Consider the following 20,003-nt stretch of genomic DNA (forward strand, 5'->3'; position numbering starts at 1 on the left):
GGCGAGAGAGGATAAGGGTGGGTTATAGTTTTGAATTCAGTTTTTTAAAATAGTACTACGAACAAAATTTAGGGTTTGCAACTCAAAAACTGTTTTTGAGTTAAAAACAAATTAATTTCAAGTTAAAAGCCAGCACATGAGCTCTTAGTTTCAAAGATGTGCACTTTAGAGGATCGATAAAATTAAGGGTGTTTTAATGAAACACTCTTGGTACTGTTTACTCTTAAGGGAACACCACATTTTTACCTTTCCTGACTACTATTCATTATACCTTTATTTGTTATTTTTTATTAAAACTAAAGTTTTTTTAGATTTTTCGTTAGTTTTCCTTAAAATTAAAAAATTATTGCGCATCATATTTTCGTTTTTTTCAGTGTGCATATTCAGAGAAATGGATATGACTGTAGCCATGGAAGAAGAAATTAAACTAAACTGGCATTGGATTGAACTTCAAAGGTCTAAAGGTGATACACAATGCAGTCATTTTATTGGAAATTATCGCTTCCTATATTATTTGTACCCCTTATGCAACCTTTGATTGTACTTAGCTCTCCCTACGTCTTCTCTTCCTTCATTTCTTTGTGTGTGTTGTTTTCCTGCTTTACTTTTTACATATATGGCTCCATAATTCTCTGGTGAAGTGTTCGTAGCAGTGATAAGAGATCACCGTCATGCAGGTGTGATTTGCATTGTTATGCATGCCTCAAGTTTAATCGCAAGGGTCGTGGAGAATAAGTTGACTTTAGATTTTAGAATCAACCTGAAAAATTGTCCGCACGTTACTGCAAGTTTTGAAACCATAATAAAGGACATGCATAAATAATTTCCACAAAAGACATACAAATTGTTGATGATGGCCTTGAGCTTTCTCAGACTTATAAGTTCGTGTTGTGGAGTTTAGACATGCATTGGTCTCGCAATTTGGGTTGGAAGAAAGAGAAAGAGTGTTTCTTTCCTACAACTAATGCTAAAGTCTAAAGGAAAATAAAAGGTTTATTTTTGGCAACGCATCTTGAAATTCGATTTTAATCTTCGATTTTAATCTTACTTTTATTTTGTAATTCAAAAGTTATCATTTTACTTTCTGAAACTTAAAATTCGTTTCATTAGGACTTGTGGAGTCTCTCTTCTCCCTTGAACGTAAAAGTTTCTCCCTAGAACATATGTGATATCCACCACCCAATAAGATTATACCGTATGTGCCTATGAATTTGATTATAAATATTTGCTATGCATTAACATTCAACAATCAGAAAATATTGTTTAAAAGAAGAAATTAAGAATTTGATTTTTTTTGGGTTGCTATGCATTGAGTCGATGTGACATCCCATCTCGAGATTAATCATATTTTATTCTCAATAGTAGTGAAATTATCAAAATACCCCTAAGATGCCACGTAGGCCTTCCATGTGGACCTCAATTTTTTCTTTCATTTTTCCACTCTTATTTTATTATTTTCGAATAGTACTCATTTTTACGAACATATGGTCACAAACGGAACTCAATTCAGAATTATAACAAAAAGTTTCTCACATTCGTATTAACATTTGTAACTCCTCTTTCGCTACAACCACCGCGAGTTGCATGGAGATGGCAAGCCGCCGCCTTCTCCGCCGCACAGCTTGCCCAGCCACTGCGGCGCCTTCCACCACCCCCCTCTCTCTCAAAGCAAAGTTTCCATCTTGCTCAGCCACCATGAGTTGCACGGATAATCAAGAGATGCCGTGTGAATGTGTGGGTCTCCATTGATCCCGCGTGAACGAGTGAGCCCCAGCTTGGCTATACATGGTTGTCGATGTGTCAAACTTCACATGTGTCCCATAAAAATAGGATCTCACGTGCGGGCGAGTGTTAGAATTCCTCTATCCCACATTGACCGAAGGCTTGAGAACAAACTCTTTAAATAGAATTATCCCACTCTAACTAACACCGAAACATTTTGTGATAAAACTCCATACCTGACGGATTGAGTAGGTGGTCAAATATGAACAATATCGATGTTGTTGGCGTGGACGTTTACCTAACCCACCTCTACCTCGTTCTTAAACCCTAAACCCTAACTAAAATAAAGTAAAAATCCTTGAACCCCAAAAACCTCGATTTCCTCCTCACTTACACGTTAAACCAGTAGACCCCTCCCAACGCAGTTGCAAGAGCCCGCCTTCACCACCGCGAGGCAGAACGTAAGCTCCCAAACTCCGAATTTTCCCGTTTCTGATTTGAATTTGGTATTTTGAGTGTTCCGAACCATGGAAGTGGAATTCTATACATAATTTGTCAAAACTTAATTTATCAGAGACTGATGATGCAAAGTTCTAGCTGAAAAATTATTGTGGAAAAAATGGTGGAGAAAATTTAATTTCTTTTTCGTTTTTGTAGAATTAAAATTTGTTTGATATGTTCTGTTCATGCTTTGGCATTCTGTTTGACTATAAATTAATGACCTCAGGCTTCATCTCCAACAAACTCTCATCCTCCTCCGGTCGCTTTAACCGAAACCAAGTCTGTACTCGAATTGAGGGATTTTCTGGTGCGAAATTTCCGGTTTTCTTTTTCCTCTCAACATGGGAAAACAATCAGGCAAGAACGTAGGTAAGTTTTGGTTTGGTTCCTTGCCCATGAACTGAATTAGCATGATTCTTTGTCTCCATTGCATCATTGAAATTGAATTTTTGTTCAATCTGTAGCTTCCTCTTCGTTTCCGTTGCAATACTTATTGGTCAGACATTGTTGTGTTTCCTTAGCAGGATTTGGAAAACGCAAAATGCCCAACAGGTTCAACACGGGCAAGAAAAGTCGTCGTCTTGAAGAAGAAAATGTTGCACACAGTCCCACGTCCACTTCCTCAGGTATTTTTACCTTTTTATAGTGTTTCTGAAGTCCGAATTCGTGTTAATTTTTACCTTTAGTCTTTGAAGAGAATTGGCTTTTTTCCCCATTTGTATCTGTTGTGAGAGTTTCCACCCAATTGTTAGGGGATCTATATCTGGTTAACGAATTGGAGATATTGATTTAATTGCCACTGTTTTCATATTCACATTCAAGATCATTCTAATACAGGGGAACTACCAAACGAAGAATCTAACGGTGTGGTTTCTGAAGAAGAAACGGTTTATAAAGAGCCATCCATGTATGACAAACTGTTAATGACGCTGGGATCATCTAGTAAATCTGTTTCTGCTGCGTATAAGCTGAGGTAAGGGTTTTCTCAAAGTCCTGGGTTTATTTTCAGTTTTTTTAGCGTCTACTTGTATTTGCTAAACTCTAAAAGGTATTTTTTTGTCCCCAACATTAAGTGTGCATAAGGCAGTGATTTTTGGGTTGTTTGAGCTTGTTTTGGTTCTTATGTGACCTCCAATTATTAGTTTTGTTATGCTCTGTTCTGTGATGTTTAAGGGTTGCATATAAAATGTGGTTTATAAGGTTCTGAGGCGCCTCTAGGAGTCAAGTACTCCTTTCTAGGGTGCACTCTGGGTTTCACATTTGTAATTTCTCCATACGTTGTAGTCTTCTGTACTTAGCAAAAGAACAAAGGATTGCGATGTCCTTTCCAATTCATTATGGACTCAATTTTGTTTGTATTGCCGGATTTTGGTTTGATGAGTTATGTCAGCACATTGTGACTAAGAAAAATATAAAGCTCAAAAAAGTTGGATTCACACCTTTGCTACATCCACGTTTAGTTGATAGCAATCTAGCTTTGTGCGTTCATTATTAGGCAGCTCAAAAAAGGAAATTTCTTCTCTCAATGTTATTAATTTGAAACTGGTTGATTCATTCAAGGAATTTACAACTAACATGTTGTCATCCACTTCTTTTTTGTATAGAAAAAGACAAGAAGAAGGTATAAGTGATTCTGAAAATTCCGAAGATGATGGAAGTGAATCTTCTAGTGACTCAGAGGATGCGGATAACGATGAAGAAGGTAGAACGTTTATGTTTTATATTCAAATAGTAGAAAACAATTTTGTTGTTTCTGCCCTCCTAATTGTTTTGCACACAATACTTGTGCATTTCCTGTTGTAAGGATACTGGCCTCCTGGATCCCACAACCTTTTTCATTCTTTGTATTTTAAATAAGTAACCAAAAGCCCATAGTTGAGGTTCATAAAGTCATGTATCAATGCTGTATGGAAGGCATACATTACTGTAGTGAGCATGGGTGCTTACTTTTGTTTTTATCTCCTATGTGATATTGGATTAAGATGTAGTCTTACTTCTTCATAAGCAGAGTCAAATTGATCTTTTGTGTTAGATTGTGCTGCACTCCATATTATTTAATTCATGCTCTATACTTGCATAGGAGTTGATGATGATGACCCTGAAATGGCGGGAATTGAGGAGCATAGTGAAGATTCTGAAAATGAGGATGATCAGGAGACCTCTGCTTTGGATGATGAAGAGATTCATGATTCGGATGCAGAACAGGACCTGGGAACCAGTTCTCAATCTGCTGTTGAACCATCAATGTGCTTGAGGTGCATTTACATGAAATATCTTGTTCATTTGGATTTTGCATTTATATTATACAATAACATTATTACTATATTCCGTGTTAAGCTTGATGTAATCACCACTAGCTTTTATGTTTGTATGTCTTCCCATTTTGGCATCTTTTTTAAATCAGATTGTATGCTTATATACACTTTATATTCCCCTATTATATCTTGTATTGTGCAGTTCCTTTGATATACACTGGGGGCACAAATTAACAAAAGCTGAGGTTGAAAATCTGTCAAAAAAGAAGTGGACATACGAGTGGGAGGTGCCTGCTGTTGGGATGACAAAGGGCAACTGGGCAGGAACAGGAGAGTGTTTTACAAAAGTATGTTACCCATTTATGACTTGCACTATATTCATTTTATGTCTGTTTGTAAAAGCTCTTGAAATGATCTCTTTTGCATTGGTTTTGTCCATTGAAGCTCCTTCCAGTGTAAAGGCAACGTAATCCACCTTTATTCTTCCTTATCTATCATTCCTTCTATTTAATAGTGGGAGTAATGATAGGAGTTGCTTTCTTCACACTTTGGAAGAACCACCTCTTAGAGCAAATCATACTTACTCTTATTGACAAACCACATTTGATCGAAATCTCCACAAGCTTAAGCCTAAGAATACACTATTCCTCTTATTAGCAAGTTCCTTTGGCCGACCCTTTTTCGTTTTGATTTTAGGTTTTGCTGAATGTACTATATTTTATGATCCCCATCTTCTCACCGCTCATTTCTCTCAAAAAAATCTCATCAACTTTCTGTTGGAAAGGAGCAGATTGTGGTGTGTTTTGTTCTTAAAAGACAGAGTTTTAGGGGTTCCTCTTTGCTTTAATTCATCTAAAGTGTGGGGTGGTTATGAATTCATTCTCATGGTCCTCTCATACTTTCTGAAGTGTTATTTGGGCAGAGATGGATCCCTTGTGTTTCACCTTCAGGGTTTTACTTTTTCCTTGTCAATAAATTTTGATGTTTTTGGTAATTTTTTTAAATACATGATCCATGTGGTTCCTTCGCATGCTAAGTATAGTATGTATGCATTACAGTCCCTTAATTTTTTTTTCTTGTTCTGCAGTTTGCACAATTATATTCATAATGTCCCTTAATTTTTTCTTTTTTGAGTATTATTTTTTCAGGATGACGACCCCAACTCTTGTTATGGTCTGAAGCAAAAGTTGTATAAGCATTGGTTAGATGTTTATTGCAAATCTGGAGGCAATGATTTTCATTCATCTAGAGAAAGATTGTTCTTCTCCCTGTGTGAGTCCCCAATTTGACTTGCACTGGCTACTTGTTATTGCAATGGCTTGATCTATATCATTAAGTTCTACATGTCCCCACTTAATTCCTACTATCTTAAATAGTTGCTATGATTTTAATTTTTTTATTGGAGCTGGTGGGGTTCAATCTCCCAACTTTGTTCCAAAAACACACCTCGATAATTGTGCAACTGTGGAATTTCAATGCTAAATATGTCCTTATAAACTTGACATGCTTTTATCTGACATTTTCTTATGGAGCTTTTGAACAAGAAAATTAATCTGTACTAAGGTTAAATCGAAATATTAAAAGTGCAAGTTATGATTCATTCCTATTCTTCATTAGTGGAACTTCAGCTTCCATGAGGCTTTATTAATCTTGATCGTATGAAATGTCATATGTACAGTAAGGAATATACGGGAAGAAGTGGACATGATATACTAGCGTTAATTATATCTTATTTCTAAATACTTGATTGTTTTTTGTATGGAAAATAATTCTATACATAAATATTCATTTCAATTTTCTTGAGTGGTAAGCTTCTTACAACTTTGATGTGTACATGTTCCTCAGTCAACAGCTATCGGGATATATTGCACTGCAACAAAAAGCCCTTTTATCACAGAGGCTCTACAGAAGACTCAAATGTCATGGATGCATACATTATGCAGTGTGTATGTGCTTGTTCCTATTCCTTGAAAAATATCAATATCTTTATGTTCTATTTTAGAAATTGTCATCTTATAATAATTAATTATATGCAGCTGAATCATGTCTTCAAAACTAGAGATCTTGTAATGAAGAATGATGCAAAAGTGTCCAAGCTTCGAGAAACTGCTAATAATGAAATTCCTACTGATGATAGTTTCCTGGACCATGGATTTACTCGTCCTAAGGTATACAAGTGTGATGTTCTTGTTATAAATATACTGGACTTGGATTCCTCATGACAGTGTATATCGTTTTTATAACGTCATTCATATAATAGTGTATATCCTTTTTTTTGTACAAGCCATGTAGTGTGTATCTTGTTTTATTTGGTGGAGAGGGAGTAGTGTATATCTTGTTTGTGGTCCTATATGGGCACTGTGTTTCAAATTTGGGCACACTTGGTTCGGGGACCATGAACTACTATCTATTTATTGTAATTGTTGCAATTTGATTTTGTAAACAATGTATGGCTATACTTGTAGATCGTATCATCATTATGCTGCGTATAAAGTCATCTCTTGAATTAAAACGCATATCTCTATTGTGGAGAAAAGAACATATATCTTCAAATGAGATATTGTAATTTGCATTTATAGTGAAGAGGATTTGCTTTATTTCTTTACCAGGTTTTGATCCTATTGCCAATGGCAAGCATTGCACTCCGTGTTGTTAAGAGGATAATACAACTTACTCCTTCAGCTCACAAGGTATTTCTTTTCATTTTTCTTCTTTTCTTGTACAAGCTATGCACTGGTTGATCTCCACAAATGTTGTATGTAAAAGTAATATGTGAAGATTTCTCTTGATGGTACTATGTGAGGTAGGTCAGATTTAATCCTTTAGTATGTTTGGACGATGGTTGTGCCCCCGTTTCATGGACTAATTTTACCTTGCTCCCTGCCCATTGCTTCTATTTCTACCCTTGTTTAATTTTTCTTATAGAAACTTTCAATTTTATTCATTTATTTATTCAACTTTTGGCATCTCTGATAGTTTTGATTTAGGAGTTATAACCACAAACATGCAATCACTAGAAAATTATGCGGATCAGTTACCCAATAGACATAGAACCTCAGAATTTAGTAATGGATGATTCCCGTTTGTATAGGTTGGAGTATTTTGGGTGCCTTTCACCGTGTTTTGAGGGTGGTTGTCCCCTTGAGTATACATGGAGCCAATGTTTCATTCTACATGGATGTGTATTGTCCGACATATCTCATATGCAGTTCCTCTACCCACAAACACATTTAAACAGATCCTTGATTGTGTAGAAGAATGCACAGGATACAATTATTAGTCTGTTATTATCTGATGATACGACTTCCAAGGGCATACTTCTTTAATTCCTTAGATGTTGATATGTTTAGGGTTGTTGAGATTGTTCTTAGTTGAAGCTACATTGTTACATTCTGTTGCTTGAAAGCTCAATTATCAAGCATTCATCTTGGTAAACTTTGTACACCATATATTAGTTGCTGAAGAAGATTCCAAACTTTATGCTAAATTTCTGAATATGTCTACATCGATATTTCTGAGTTTTACTTGCATTCTCATAATCACATTTATCTATCAATTAATGAGGGTTTAGTCGAACCATCAAGTCTATGGTTTGCTCCCACGTGGTCTGGGGTCCAATTCCTAGAGGTAGCTGCCTACTATTCGCTATAGGAAACTCCCAAAGATTGTGGGCAGAGAACCAGTTTCAAATTCAAGTCCATGAATGAGTTTGGGAAATTGCTGGGTGTACAACAACAACAAAAGCCTCATCCCACTAAGTGGGGCTTACCTTATTCTTAATTGAAGGAAATGACGTGAATAGTAGGCAGATTTACCTTATTCTTAATACCATATGTTCTCTTTCTCAGGTTAATGTGGAGCACATGGATAGATTTTCTAGAGAGTTCGGAACTGATGACAACGAGGATGAAAAAGAAATAACACCACTTGGCCAGGAAATTCTAAAACCTCACAAGTCTTCAAAGCCTAGTGATTTTCAAGTACTTTTTGGAGGAAATAGCAAGGATGACTTCATGGTTGGCATCAAGTTCACAAAGTAAGTTATTTTAACTTATAACAACGATTACCTATTTTAGACTAGTAAGGACCATCTGGTGAATAGTTGCTCTTATTGTTGCTTTACTAAGGGTATTCTGTAATCTTCTATGCAACGCGAAAAGTAAAAAAAAAACATATTATATGTGAGATTTAACTTACAAGTATCTTGTGGCCTTTTAAGTAGATAGTGTATCTTTGGTAGAACATGTAAGTTTTGAGCCTTAACGTGGGTGGACAATGTAAGCATCAACAGTTGATGTTTGGTTCTGGTGGTGGGTTTTAGAAGAGTTACAGTGTTTGTTGATTAGGTACATTGTTCTTAAAATATATTTAAGTGCAAAGCTGTATGTAATTTATGTTTGTGGGTATATAGTACATAACATATATATGCATGGTGATATGTTTTTATTATAGTACCTACAATTCCTCTCGTACCAATCAAAGTTCAATTTAACACTAGGCTTCAATGAAAGAAAGGAATGACCTTATTAAATGTCAAAAATCTAACTATTTTATATTTGGAGACTTAATACTGAACATTGATTATGCAACGTGAACCATTCAAGAGTCATATCTGTGTAATCTAGTATGGGTACTTCTTAAGTTAGTGCGACATTAGTGGCCAGCAAGGCACATGTCTCTTCCCGTCACTTGAATATTTGACTGAATCATTTTAGAAGCATTCTTCTGTGTGTGCCGAACTATTATGATATTGTTTAGCACCAATTTGTCTGTTAATGGTGTGGATGGCTTCATTGTATCTTGCAAAACTGTAATTGGAATTTTGAGGTTTTAGATCTTTTGGCCCCAGTGCAACATCAGCTACATGTGATCCTTTAATGGCTACAAAGTCTTTTAAATCATTTTTTAATTGTGAATCATTAGTTAAAGTAATGAAGGATTATATCGGAATTTTGTGAAGTCATCCGCTTATGATGTTCTAACTTTTTATGTTTTTTTTGGTCGAAATTCTAACTTATTATGTTGAATGTAGAGTGATCAAAGAGTGCTAAAAGTTATATTCACTTTTGTTTAACAATTTCATGCTTTTATTTTTCTTGTTCAAAAAATTTACTGGCGGACATTTAAATAGAGACGACATAGATTGAGATTTCAACTCAGTTTTTAATCTTTGCCTTGTAGGAGGAGCATAAAGCTGTACAGTGATTTCTATACCTCAGATATTATAGTTGCTTCTTCAGTTGGTTTGTTGAAAGTAAGCGATCAACTTTATTTTCACTTTCAAAGTTCCTAATCTGATTTTTTCCACTGGTGACCTGTTATGAAACTACTACTATACACCAGAATCCGAAAAAAAATTCCATTATTAATCTAATCCTAGAAGTCCATTTTTGTTATTCTTCCAATGTATTTCTTTGAGGCATTGCCCTTTTTTTCTTCGTTACTTTCAGTGTAGTTAATTGATAAGTAAGAAGTGCCTATCAATGGTTAATGTAAAGGTTTACATGACCACCCTTGGTCAACTTAATGTTTGAAGATGGATGCAGATTTAGATAAGGAAATTATTGCACTTGGTGATTTAAATAGATGCAGTACAGTGATAATAATTTTTAAGAGGCAAAATAAGTACACAAGGTTTTGAATTCTGTATTTAAGGGACACAAGAACCAGCTATGACTTCTTTTAGTCTTAGCATGCTTGGAACAGACGTATTACTTGGACTTTTGTATTGCAGTTGGTTATCTAATTTCCCATAATTATTTGGATATATGCAGGCATGCTTGTCTTCTCAAAAATTACTTTCTTTTATATCAAAGTAGTTAAGATGTGTTAAAATGACACATTTGGCCTTCTTGCCTCTAAATAACAAGAAGAAAACTGAAGGTTCCTGGGAAAGAAACTAAAAAGAATGGATAATTATATAATTGTCTCTAGTTTCTGTAACCAACTTTCCTATTGAAGCCACCTACTCCTTTGCAAGAATCATCTTAAAATGAAATACTTTTTTCTAAATATAGGAGTGTGGACTTTATCTATGTGTTCTAAGGTTGGAGGTTGGTCATTTGTTTACATTTGTGATTGGCTTACACTTCCTTTAAATCTATTATAATGAGTCTGGACCTGTATTTTTACAGAAAATTGATGATGCTAAATTAAATAAAGAAAAAGATGTCGACTATCTTTCTTCCATAGAGGTAATATATCTGACCAACCTGTCAGTGTTTGGAAGTACGCTTGTATGCTTATTATGGGGTTTTTTTTTTCCTATGCTTTGATGGTTCCCTTCCATTGATGGAGACATATGTTCTGATGTGGCAGGTTCTAGTTATTGATCATGCAGATGTTATAACGATGCAGGTAATAGTGTGATCAATTATCTACTTGAAATATATGGTGCTTGCAAAATTTATATCTTCTCTTTTCTGATAAAATATCCAGAACTGGGACTTTTTGAAGTCTGTTGTTGAACAATTGAACCACATACCATCTAAGCAGCATGGAACTGATGTCATGCGGATAAGACCGTGGTATGTTTTGCTGTCTATCTTTTCAAGTATTAACAATGTTTTGTGCCAGGCATGGCAATTTATCCTTATAGTTTCCTCCCTCACACTATTAGTAACAAAGTGCTTGCTATACAACCTAAATTGTTATGAACATCTCAAGAAGTAGAACTCATTATGAAAATGTTGTATTCCGATTGGAAATTTGATTGTGAAGCTACTGATCTATATCACATGTCATGAAAACCAACTCAACAATGTTTTTCATGGTCAGGTACCTAGATGGATATGCACCTTTCTATAGGCAAACAATACTTTTGAGTTATTATTCAAATCCAGGTAAGATTTCTCCTTTTCTTTGATGGCAAATGTGAAATTTTTTTCTTTCTTTTATATTGATATTCACTCGTGATAAAATTCGAAATTATAAGAAAATCAATAATATATGCATTCCAGTTCTTGATCAGTCTTTAACCCGATGCTTTTTACTGCAGATATAAACAATTTGTTCAACAAGCACTGCAGTAATTACCATGGGAAGGTATGTATAAAAATTAACATTTAGAGCTTGATTATTTGTTCAGTTTGCACATATTTTTGGACTATAAAATATCTTTTATAGCTTTATGTCTTCTCTTATGCTTTTGGGCTCTACTGTCCACTGATCGTACAATGGATTAAATGATATCAATAGAAAATATTAAATTAATTAAAAAAACTATATAAATTAATATAAAATGGCTGTTTGCCAACACAATGCAAAAGGAAAACTCCAATTTCTATTTTCCTTCAAATATTCAGATTGGCAATGCTTATTTTATGGTTCACAAAATGCAAAAATTCTTAAATACTGAGTTTGTGATAACTTTAGGTGAAGCTGGTGCATGAACATAAAGGAGTTCTTCCTAAAGTGGTCCTTCAAGTCCGCCAGGTATAGGCATAAACTTTATTTTGTGTTGATTTGTGGATGGTTTTGTGATATTTTTCACCCACTGAGATGTGTTGATGCTTCTATTAATTTATGTTGCATTAAAACATTAAAAGAAATGTTAAGTGTCCCTCCTCCCATCAATGTGAGACTCATTCTCAACACTTTATTGATTATTGTTTTGACTTCATTCATTGAGAACCTGTCGGGAATATGGGTCACACAACATTGAGACTCTGAATTGTTCTTTTTCGTTTCCTGGTGTCATTTGAATATTTATTATGTTAGGAGAAGTGGCTACCTAGAAAAAAAAATATAATATATGTATCACTGTACTCAGTTTCTTCTTAAAGTGTAAGGAATTAGGTTGATTCCTTAATTATGTTTCAGATGGAATAACTTCCTCAGCTAATTCACTTTGTTACTTTTCAACCTTCCAGATTTATCAGCGGTTTGATGCAGATTCAATAGAACATTTTGATGATGCTCGTTTTGAATATTTTACTACAAAGGTTTGATCTGTTTTCCAGCAGCGTCCTTAATCGCAAGAGACTTTATAGTTTGTTGTTATTAAACAATTATAATTTGATTTCTAAATTGCTATAGTTCGACTTATTAAAGAAGGTCTCTATGACTTGTGGTTAAATACTTTGTTATTAATTTGATAGAACCATCTTGAAGAAGAATTCTTTAGTGCCTGTTTGGTATCCTTCTTGGATCCAATTTTTTGTTTTCAAAAATGATGAATGTAGCTAAATTACTTAATACCATTAGTTTCAACAACAAAAAGTTCAAGAAGGATAGCAAACAACCCCTTAATTTCTTTGAAAGATAAGTTTTAATTTTCAAGTTATAGTTCCTGCAGTTTGTGTTGTCAAATCTATGGAATTAAATAATTTTGTGCCAAGCCTTTTAGGAAGATTGGGGCAACTAGCTATAACAACTTGTACTTGAAGTTGGAAGAGAATATGAGAAGTTTATGATATAAATTCAGTCTTTTTCGAAAGAAAAAATATTCCATATCTTAACCCAAATCCTACTCATGTCATTGAACTTGCTGCGTCTTAAGAAATTGAAATAAATACTCTGCGCTTGACTGTTTTAGTTTAGCTTGATTTTTTTAGCATCTTTTTACTCACATTTTGAGATGTTTGGTGTTTTTTCTGTTTTCAGCTCTTCCCAAAGATAAAAGATTCTGTTGAGGTAATTATTTGAGGCCTAATATTTTTAAAATTGCAGTTGTTAATAAATTTTTGTTTAAATTGTCCTTGAATGATCCTTGGAATTTTTCATGATATCTTTACTTGGAAACTTTCGTTCAGGGCGGGATTATGATATTTATCAGTTCTTACTTTGAATATGTTCGAGTTCGGAATTTTTTGAAGTCACAGAGTGCATCCTTCTGTTTACTTCATGAGTAAGAACCTGTCCTATTTATGTTGTGATGATTGTGTGGTCGTAAATGTACTGACGCAGTAAATATTTTGTGGCTCGTTAGATATGCAGAGCAAAGTGATATTTCTCGTGCACGGGTTCGGTTCTTTGAAGGAAAGCGGAAGATAATGCTTTACACTGAGAGATCACATTTTTACCACAGATATAAGGTTCTTTAGACTGCTTTGAGCATACTTTTCTTGTCCAAATGCTGTTGTATTTTGTGTCCTTCCATTTTGGATATTGTTGCTTAATTTGGAGAGTATTTTGCGGAAGTTTAAAATCAGTATTTTGAGCCTCGTTGCTGACATACGATTATTTTGTGGTGAATAGATTCGTGGCATTCAGAATTTAATCATATATTCTCTGCCTGAGAGAAAGGAATTTTACCCTGAGGTAAGCGCGATACAAATAGTCATTCTCTTTAAGAAGCTCAATTGGAGAGCTACCAAATTAAAAAATAATAATAATGAAGTGTCTTTGATACTTTATATAATTCATTTTGAGATACAGTCGTATTCTTCTTTTCGTAAACCAAAAGCGGTTTTGATTTAATTGCAGGTTGTTAATATGCTTGATGGGTCCAATGACATGGCATGCACGGTGCTCTTTTCTCAATTTGATCTCCTTCGGGTAATGTTTTGTTCTCTTAAAAGATTGCTAGATCGTTCTTTGATTATGAGGATGAGATAGGGTAGCTGTTAACTTTGCTAGAAGTTTTGAATGTTTAACAACTTAGTGATCCTTTATAGTAGAAACTGGCACGGTTCTCATCAATTGAATAAAGAAACCGCCTAACATCAGAATTGTGTGAATCTGATCGATATGATGAACTTTGTTAATCTCCTGTTGTCGTTTTACACTGCCTGATGTAGCGAATATGAATTAGATTCTGTATTATGTTTGTTTGCTTTATTATCGGACCAATGAATACTGAAAAACTTGATATGCAAGTGTATTTTTGTTTTTCGCTTATTGCATTTCAGCTCGAGAGAATTGTGGGATTGGCTTCGGCGAAGAGAATGTTGACATCGAAAATGAAAATGTTTTCTTTCTCTTGAAGACCTTGGAAATGCAGAACATGAGACGAGACATCGATGACTTCAATTGGTAAGTAACTCTTGCTCGGAGAAAGATAACTATGCTGGTTTTCAAGACCCAAGTATAAACCACGGCCATTGCTCCGGAAGGTTTAACTTTTAGTTCCACCCTTTAGTGTTAAAAGAAATCGTGCATTTTACTTTTTTTTTTTTTATTTCCCTTGACTCGGGTTTTAAAGCGTCAAGACAGGTTGATATGTGTAGGTTGTACAAGGGATCATTTTTTGACGATGAGCAATTGAGAACTTCGGAATTTGTTTTTCAGTTGTCTGGTAATATTTTGATAATTGAAGAATGCTTTGATTGTTCAATACATCAGTCTCTTGACATTAAGAAAGATCCATTACGCCAAAAAAAACATGATGAAATGGTCCTGGTTCAAAAGTACTATGTTTGCGTGCAATATGTGCTTTATTATATTTAGCACAATGTAGTAGATCAAATATAGCTTTTTCAATCGACTTTTTAGTAAGATATAGCTCAGCTCCAACAATTCGACATTGGAAGGGAGTTGAAGATGTTTTACGATATCTTGTGGGACAACATACTTGAGCCTACTCTACTCTGAGAAACCCGCACATGACCAGAATCTTGTTGGATGTGCAGATGTTGGTTTTCTTTGCGATCCGTATAAAGCATGCTCACAAACTGAACATGTGTTCACTTATCATGGCCCTCAATGAAACAAACACCATATGCTATGTCCTCTAATCACTTGGAAATACTTGCTCTCCATGAAGCCAACCGTGAATGTTTTTGGTTAAGATCAATGATCCATCGTCTTCGAGATTCATGTGGTTTATCTTAAAACACAAGCGCTCCAACTATCGTTCATGAAGATAATGCAATGGAAAGTCCACCCTTAAGAATCTCAATGGAAAGTCTCACTTTAATTTTCAAAACTTCACATTGAGGCGAAGGTGAAAATAAATAGATTGAACGGTGATTTATGTACGAATTTGCAAAGCTGACTAAAAGCTGTGACACACCTTTTTTTGGTCAAAATGAAATTTTTTATTTTTGTGAAATATTTTCCCCGAGTTTTAAAAAAAACTTTATAAGGTGTTTGGAAGTGGTTTGATGATTTATTGAGCAACAAATGTATACTTAGTGGAATATTTAAGCCAAAAACTGAAAGCAGTAAGTGAAAAATACTATAGTGAGGACCAAAACTTTGACAAATGGGGTTCCACCCTCTAGAATCTCAATGGAAAGTCTCACCTTAATTTTCAAAACTTCACATTTAGGCGAAGGTGAAAATAAATTCATGGAACGGTGATTTATGTATGAATTTGCAAAACTGCAAAAAACAATTTCTTGAAATATTTTTAGTAAGCATTAAGGAAAATTTATAAGGCATTTAGTATTGGATTTGCAATTTAATGAGCAACAAATATATATTTAGTAGGTTATTTAATTCGAAAACTAAAAAAATAAGTGAAAAAAATAGTAGCGAGGCCTAAAACATTGTTAAAATAGGGTTCCACTCTCAAGAATATTAACGGAAAGTATTACTTTAATTTTCTAACTTCATGTTGAAGCGAATATGAAGGTAAATTATTTGAACGACGATTTATGTACGAATTTGTAAAAACTGACTAAAAACCGTGAGTGTGTTAAACACACGTTTTTTTTTTTTCAAAAATGCAAATTTTTTATTTTAGTGAAATATTTTCCGTGAGCATTAAGGAAAATTTTATAAGGCATTTTGAAGTGGATTTACGATTTATTGAGCACCAAATGTCTATTTAGTAGAGTATTTAAGTCGAACTAAAAAAATAATGAAAAATATAGTAGTGAGGCTTAATACATTGTTAAAATGGGGTTCCACACTCAAGAATATTAACGGAAAGTATTACTTTAATTTTCAAACTTTATGGTGAGGCGAGGGTGAAAATAAATAGTTTGAATGACGATTTATGTATAAATTTATAAAAACTGACTAAAAACCATGAGTTTTAACCCATGTTTTTTTTGTCAAAAATGCAAATTTTCTGTTTTCGTGAAATATTTTCCTTGAGCATTAAGGAAAATTTATAAGGCATTTGGAAGCGGATTTAAGATTTATTGAGCAACAAATGTATATTTAGTAGACTATTTAAGTCGAAAACTAAAAAAATAAGTGAAACATATAGTATTGAAGCCCAAAAGTTTGTTAAAATTGGATGGCTAGTCTAGTTGAACTAATTAAAACATAACATTCAATATATGGTGCAGTTTCAGTTTCGGTTTCAGTACGGTTTTGAGAACCCAAAACTAAAACCAAACCGTTCGGTGCGGTTCGATTCAATTCGTGTTTTGGTTTCGGTTTTCGGTTCCAAGTGCCCACCCCTAGCTGAAGGTGAAAATAAATAGTGTAACATATGATTTGTATACAAGTTTGTAAAAACCAACTAAAAACTGTGAGTGTTAACCCAAGTTTTTTTGTCAAAAATGAAATTTTTTTATTTTTGTGAAATATTTTCCATGAGCATTAATGAAAACGTATTTTGAAGCGGTTTTATTATTTTTTTTAGCACTAAATGTCTATTTAGTAGAACCTTTAACGGCGAAAGCTAAAAAAATAAGTGAAAAATGTAGTCATGAGGCCTAATGTAACAACCCGTCCTTAATTTTATGATTTTATTAATTTTAAATGTGTGATTTGACCAAAATACCTCTAGAGAGGTGTTTGTTGACTTTCGTTGACCATTATTTCATGACGTGTATAAGCTATTATTTTAGGGTATTCCTGTAGTACTCGACAGTACAAACGCATAGGCGCAAGCATAATCAAATTTGGAGCTATGTTGTAGATTTTACGAAACTACAAAGCAGAAGGGCATTTTAGTAAATTTACTATTCTAGATATTCATCCTTATTATTTTATTATGTTCTTATAGGATATATGTGTCTGTGAGACCACCCATGTGGGTCTCCTCTCTCATTTGTCCCTGTGTCATCTCCTTCCCATTCTCCCGGACATCTCTCTCTCTTTAAAACTCTCAAACCCTTTCCTCTTCTCTATTTTTAAACACTATTTCTCTTTCACTCAAACTATATCTCTCTCCTCTTGATAAAACTTCACTGAGCTACCACCACACCTTCGCCATTCCAGCGAATTTTAGACCACCACCTCATCTCTCTTTATCACTTGCCACCACTTAATTCTCTTTGTCACTCGTCCTGCACCTAACTCCCTCAGCCCTTTTCATACCTTCATCTTGGCAAGCATAGTACAACCGTGAGGCCGAGATCACCACCATCAACATCGTTATTCTTATTACCCCGATGAGATCTGTGAGCTTCTCAACCTAGAAACTAGGACTTCGAGCCATGAATGTAACCCAACCATTGAACCTGCACTGTACAATGGTCGTATCACTATTCATTTCCTTCCCCGACCATGGTAAGCCTCAAGACTTTCACATCCCTTTTATTTCGAAGCCTTATATTGTTTTTCAACCTTAAAATGAGATTTGGGGGTGATATAATGTAGAAAGCATATTCCGGCGAATGATGCAGGCACTTTCAAGCCTTTTTTGGGTTAATGCCAGCCACGACTGGGCTTCCAATGGGTATAGTTTTGTTCCCTACATTCCTAGCTTTTATTTGGTTCTTAAATCACTGATTTTGGCTGAGAAATGAGCTTAAACGGAGCATTGAAAGTTGGATGAAAACCTGCAAAATTGCATGAACTTGCGAGGAAGGCCAGTACAGTCGTACTCGCAGGCGTATGGGCGCCCGTGGACGCGTGTGGGTGGTTAGCTCATGGAAGAACCTGAGGTCCCTTCTTAGGTTTCTCGACGTGCCGAACCTAAATCCATCATCCGTTTTTCGAAATTCGATCTTTTTAAAATAGTTACTTTATTAGCCGTACTTTGTATGAATATGCGAATTTACTTTAATACGTTATATATTTACGTAAATGGTTACGTTGGTACGTTATATATTTATGTAAATGGTTCGGTAGCGTGTTACCGATCTTTCCCAATTCCATTTTTTTTTCTTTTGCTTTTTTGTTTATTCCTTTGAGTTTTTTTCCGTACATTACTTTATCTGAGTAACCACTTTTAAATTCAAATATCTTTAAATTTAGGTTTTAAATCGTTGATTACAAGTGTTTAAATGACACATCCCGATCAAAATCAAGGCGTGTTGGCTATCACGTGAGGGTGACGTAGCCATGTGCACAATGCGGAAGCAAAATAATAATAAAAGTATGAATAAATAAAACCCAACTACTAAACAATGTAGTTAACGTACAAGTGCAAGCTTAAGTGTGATAAACAATATTAAGAGCACAGAAAGCTTCATGCAGTCGAGAGGAACAAATACTAACTAAACACACCCAATGGTGGTCCCACACTGGTGATAATCTATTAGAGATGCCGTGGATTCCTCGTAAGCCACCAAAAGAGTAATCCAAACTAAAACCTGGAGGGGTGCAAAACAGAAAGTGCAAGTGGCCAAAAACAAAGCTTTTCAAAATCATTTCATTATCAAAAGTTCTAACCCCTCGTCGTAAAACCTGTATAATTTCCCAGAAAATAAGATATACACATACATCAAAAACATGTTCAGAAATATGCCATGACGAATGCTTCAACATAAAGTGTAAGTAACCCAGGTAATGTCAATCAATGTAAATAACATAACCCAGGTAATGTCAATCAATGTAAATAACATGTCAGCTGGAGTCACCTAACGTGAACTGTACGGCTAAATCTAGAGCTCAAATCCACAACTCACTAACTATACCTGCACACAAGTCGGAACCACCTAAAGTGGTCTGTATGACAGGACTGGGTGTAAATAAATACGCTCAACTGTTACGATCACGTGAAGACTGGGCGAATAATCGCGGGTCACCTATGAGTCGAAACCACTTATAGTGGTCTGTACGACAAGACTGTGCACCTAACTTGAATCCAAGGTGAACGTATGGTGCGGGAGGTGAACATCACGTGAAGGACTGTGCCTTAACTCTGGGCAGGAGCACTAACACCGGGGGTGCAGGTTATGAGCTCTCTAAGCATCTCACATAACTACTACATCATAACCATAAACTATAACTTACCTGACACTTACTTGTGCGTCCGCAGCACCAAACATACATATATGTTACTACTCATGCATAAATAAATATGCAACCACTATGCATGGCATTTTAAAACATATTAACATTCAATTTCATTTTCTGGGAAAAACCACACGTATATAGGTATATACGAAAAACCAAAAGCCCACTCACTGATATGTGGAAGGGTCGTAACCCTTGAGCCTTGAGTGACTACGCTTGTCCTCAGGATATGCCTCACCTATATGCGAAACAACTATAAAAACGTCAATTAAAGCATATAACCAAAACTAGGTAATAACTTCTCATACAATGCTCAAATGGGGTGTTTGAATACACCAACGTGATCTACTCAACCTCACGAACATCCCTATATTTTTAAAATAATTTTTCGAGACCCCACACGCCGGCGAATGCACGGACCTACGCGGCCACTTGACAGTCACACTGATGATGTCAGTTAACGCCGTCAAGAATATTTTGTTAAACCCTAACATATTC

The 20,003-nt window shown here is 35.0% G+C and overlaps 1 protein-coding gene across 4 annotated transcripts; it reads left to right on the forward strand.

Moving 5' to 3' along the window:
* Positions 1-2,021: 2,021 nt before the first annotated feature.
* NOF1 (U3 small nucleolar RNA-associated protein) lies at positions 2,022-14,707 on the forward strand. Of its 4 annotated transcripts, none has more exons than XM_068454619.2 (27): positions 2,022-2,183; positions 2,450-2,592; positions 2,745-2,849; positions 3,061-3,196; positions 3,828-3,925; positions 4,304-4,478; positions 4,681-4,825; positions 5,627-5,750; positions 6,324-6,424; positions 6,515-6,646; positions 7,088-7,168; positions 8,327-8,514; positions 9,660-9,732; positions 10,613-10,672; positions 10,797-10,835; positions 10,917-11,005; positions 11,256-11,320; positions 11,476-11,522; positions 11,853-11,912; positions 12,350-12,421; positions 13,083-13,112; positions 13,232-13,326; positions 13,408-13,513; positions 13,677-13,739; positions 13,905-13,976; positions 14,330-14,453; positions 14,634-14,707. In XM_068454619.2, exons 2-26 carry the CDS (start codon positions 2,565-2,567, stop codon positions 14,402-14,404), a joined length of 2,259 nt encoding a protein of 752 aa, XP_068310720.2. In that variant the 5' UTR covers positions 2,022-2,183; positions 2,450-2,564; the 3' UTR covers positions 14,405-14,453; positions 14,634-14,707. The 4 variants fall into 4 exon arrangements, with proteins under 4 accessions (XP_068310720.2, XP_088547828.1, XP_088547829.1 ...); XM_088691702.1 differs by having other exon boundaries at positions 2,748-2,849; XM_088691703.1 differs by having other exon boundaries at positions 2,748-2,849; positions 14,648-14,707.
* Positions 14,708-20,003: the final 5,296 nt, after the last annotated feature.

The sequence above is a fragment of the Pyrus communis genome, chromosome 3, assembly GCF_041283825.1.
Source record: "Pyrus communis isolate YQ-2024b chromosome 3, ASM4128382v1, whole genome shotgun sequence".
NCBI classification, from domain to species: Eukaryota; Viridiplantae; Streptophyta; class Magnoliopsida; order Rosales; family Rosaceae; genus Pyrus; species Pyrus communis.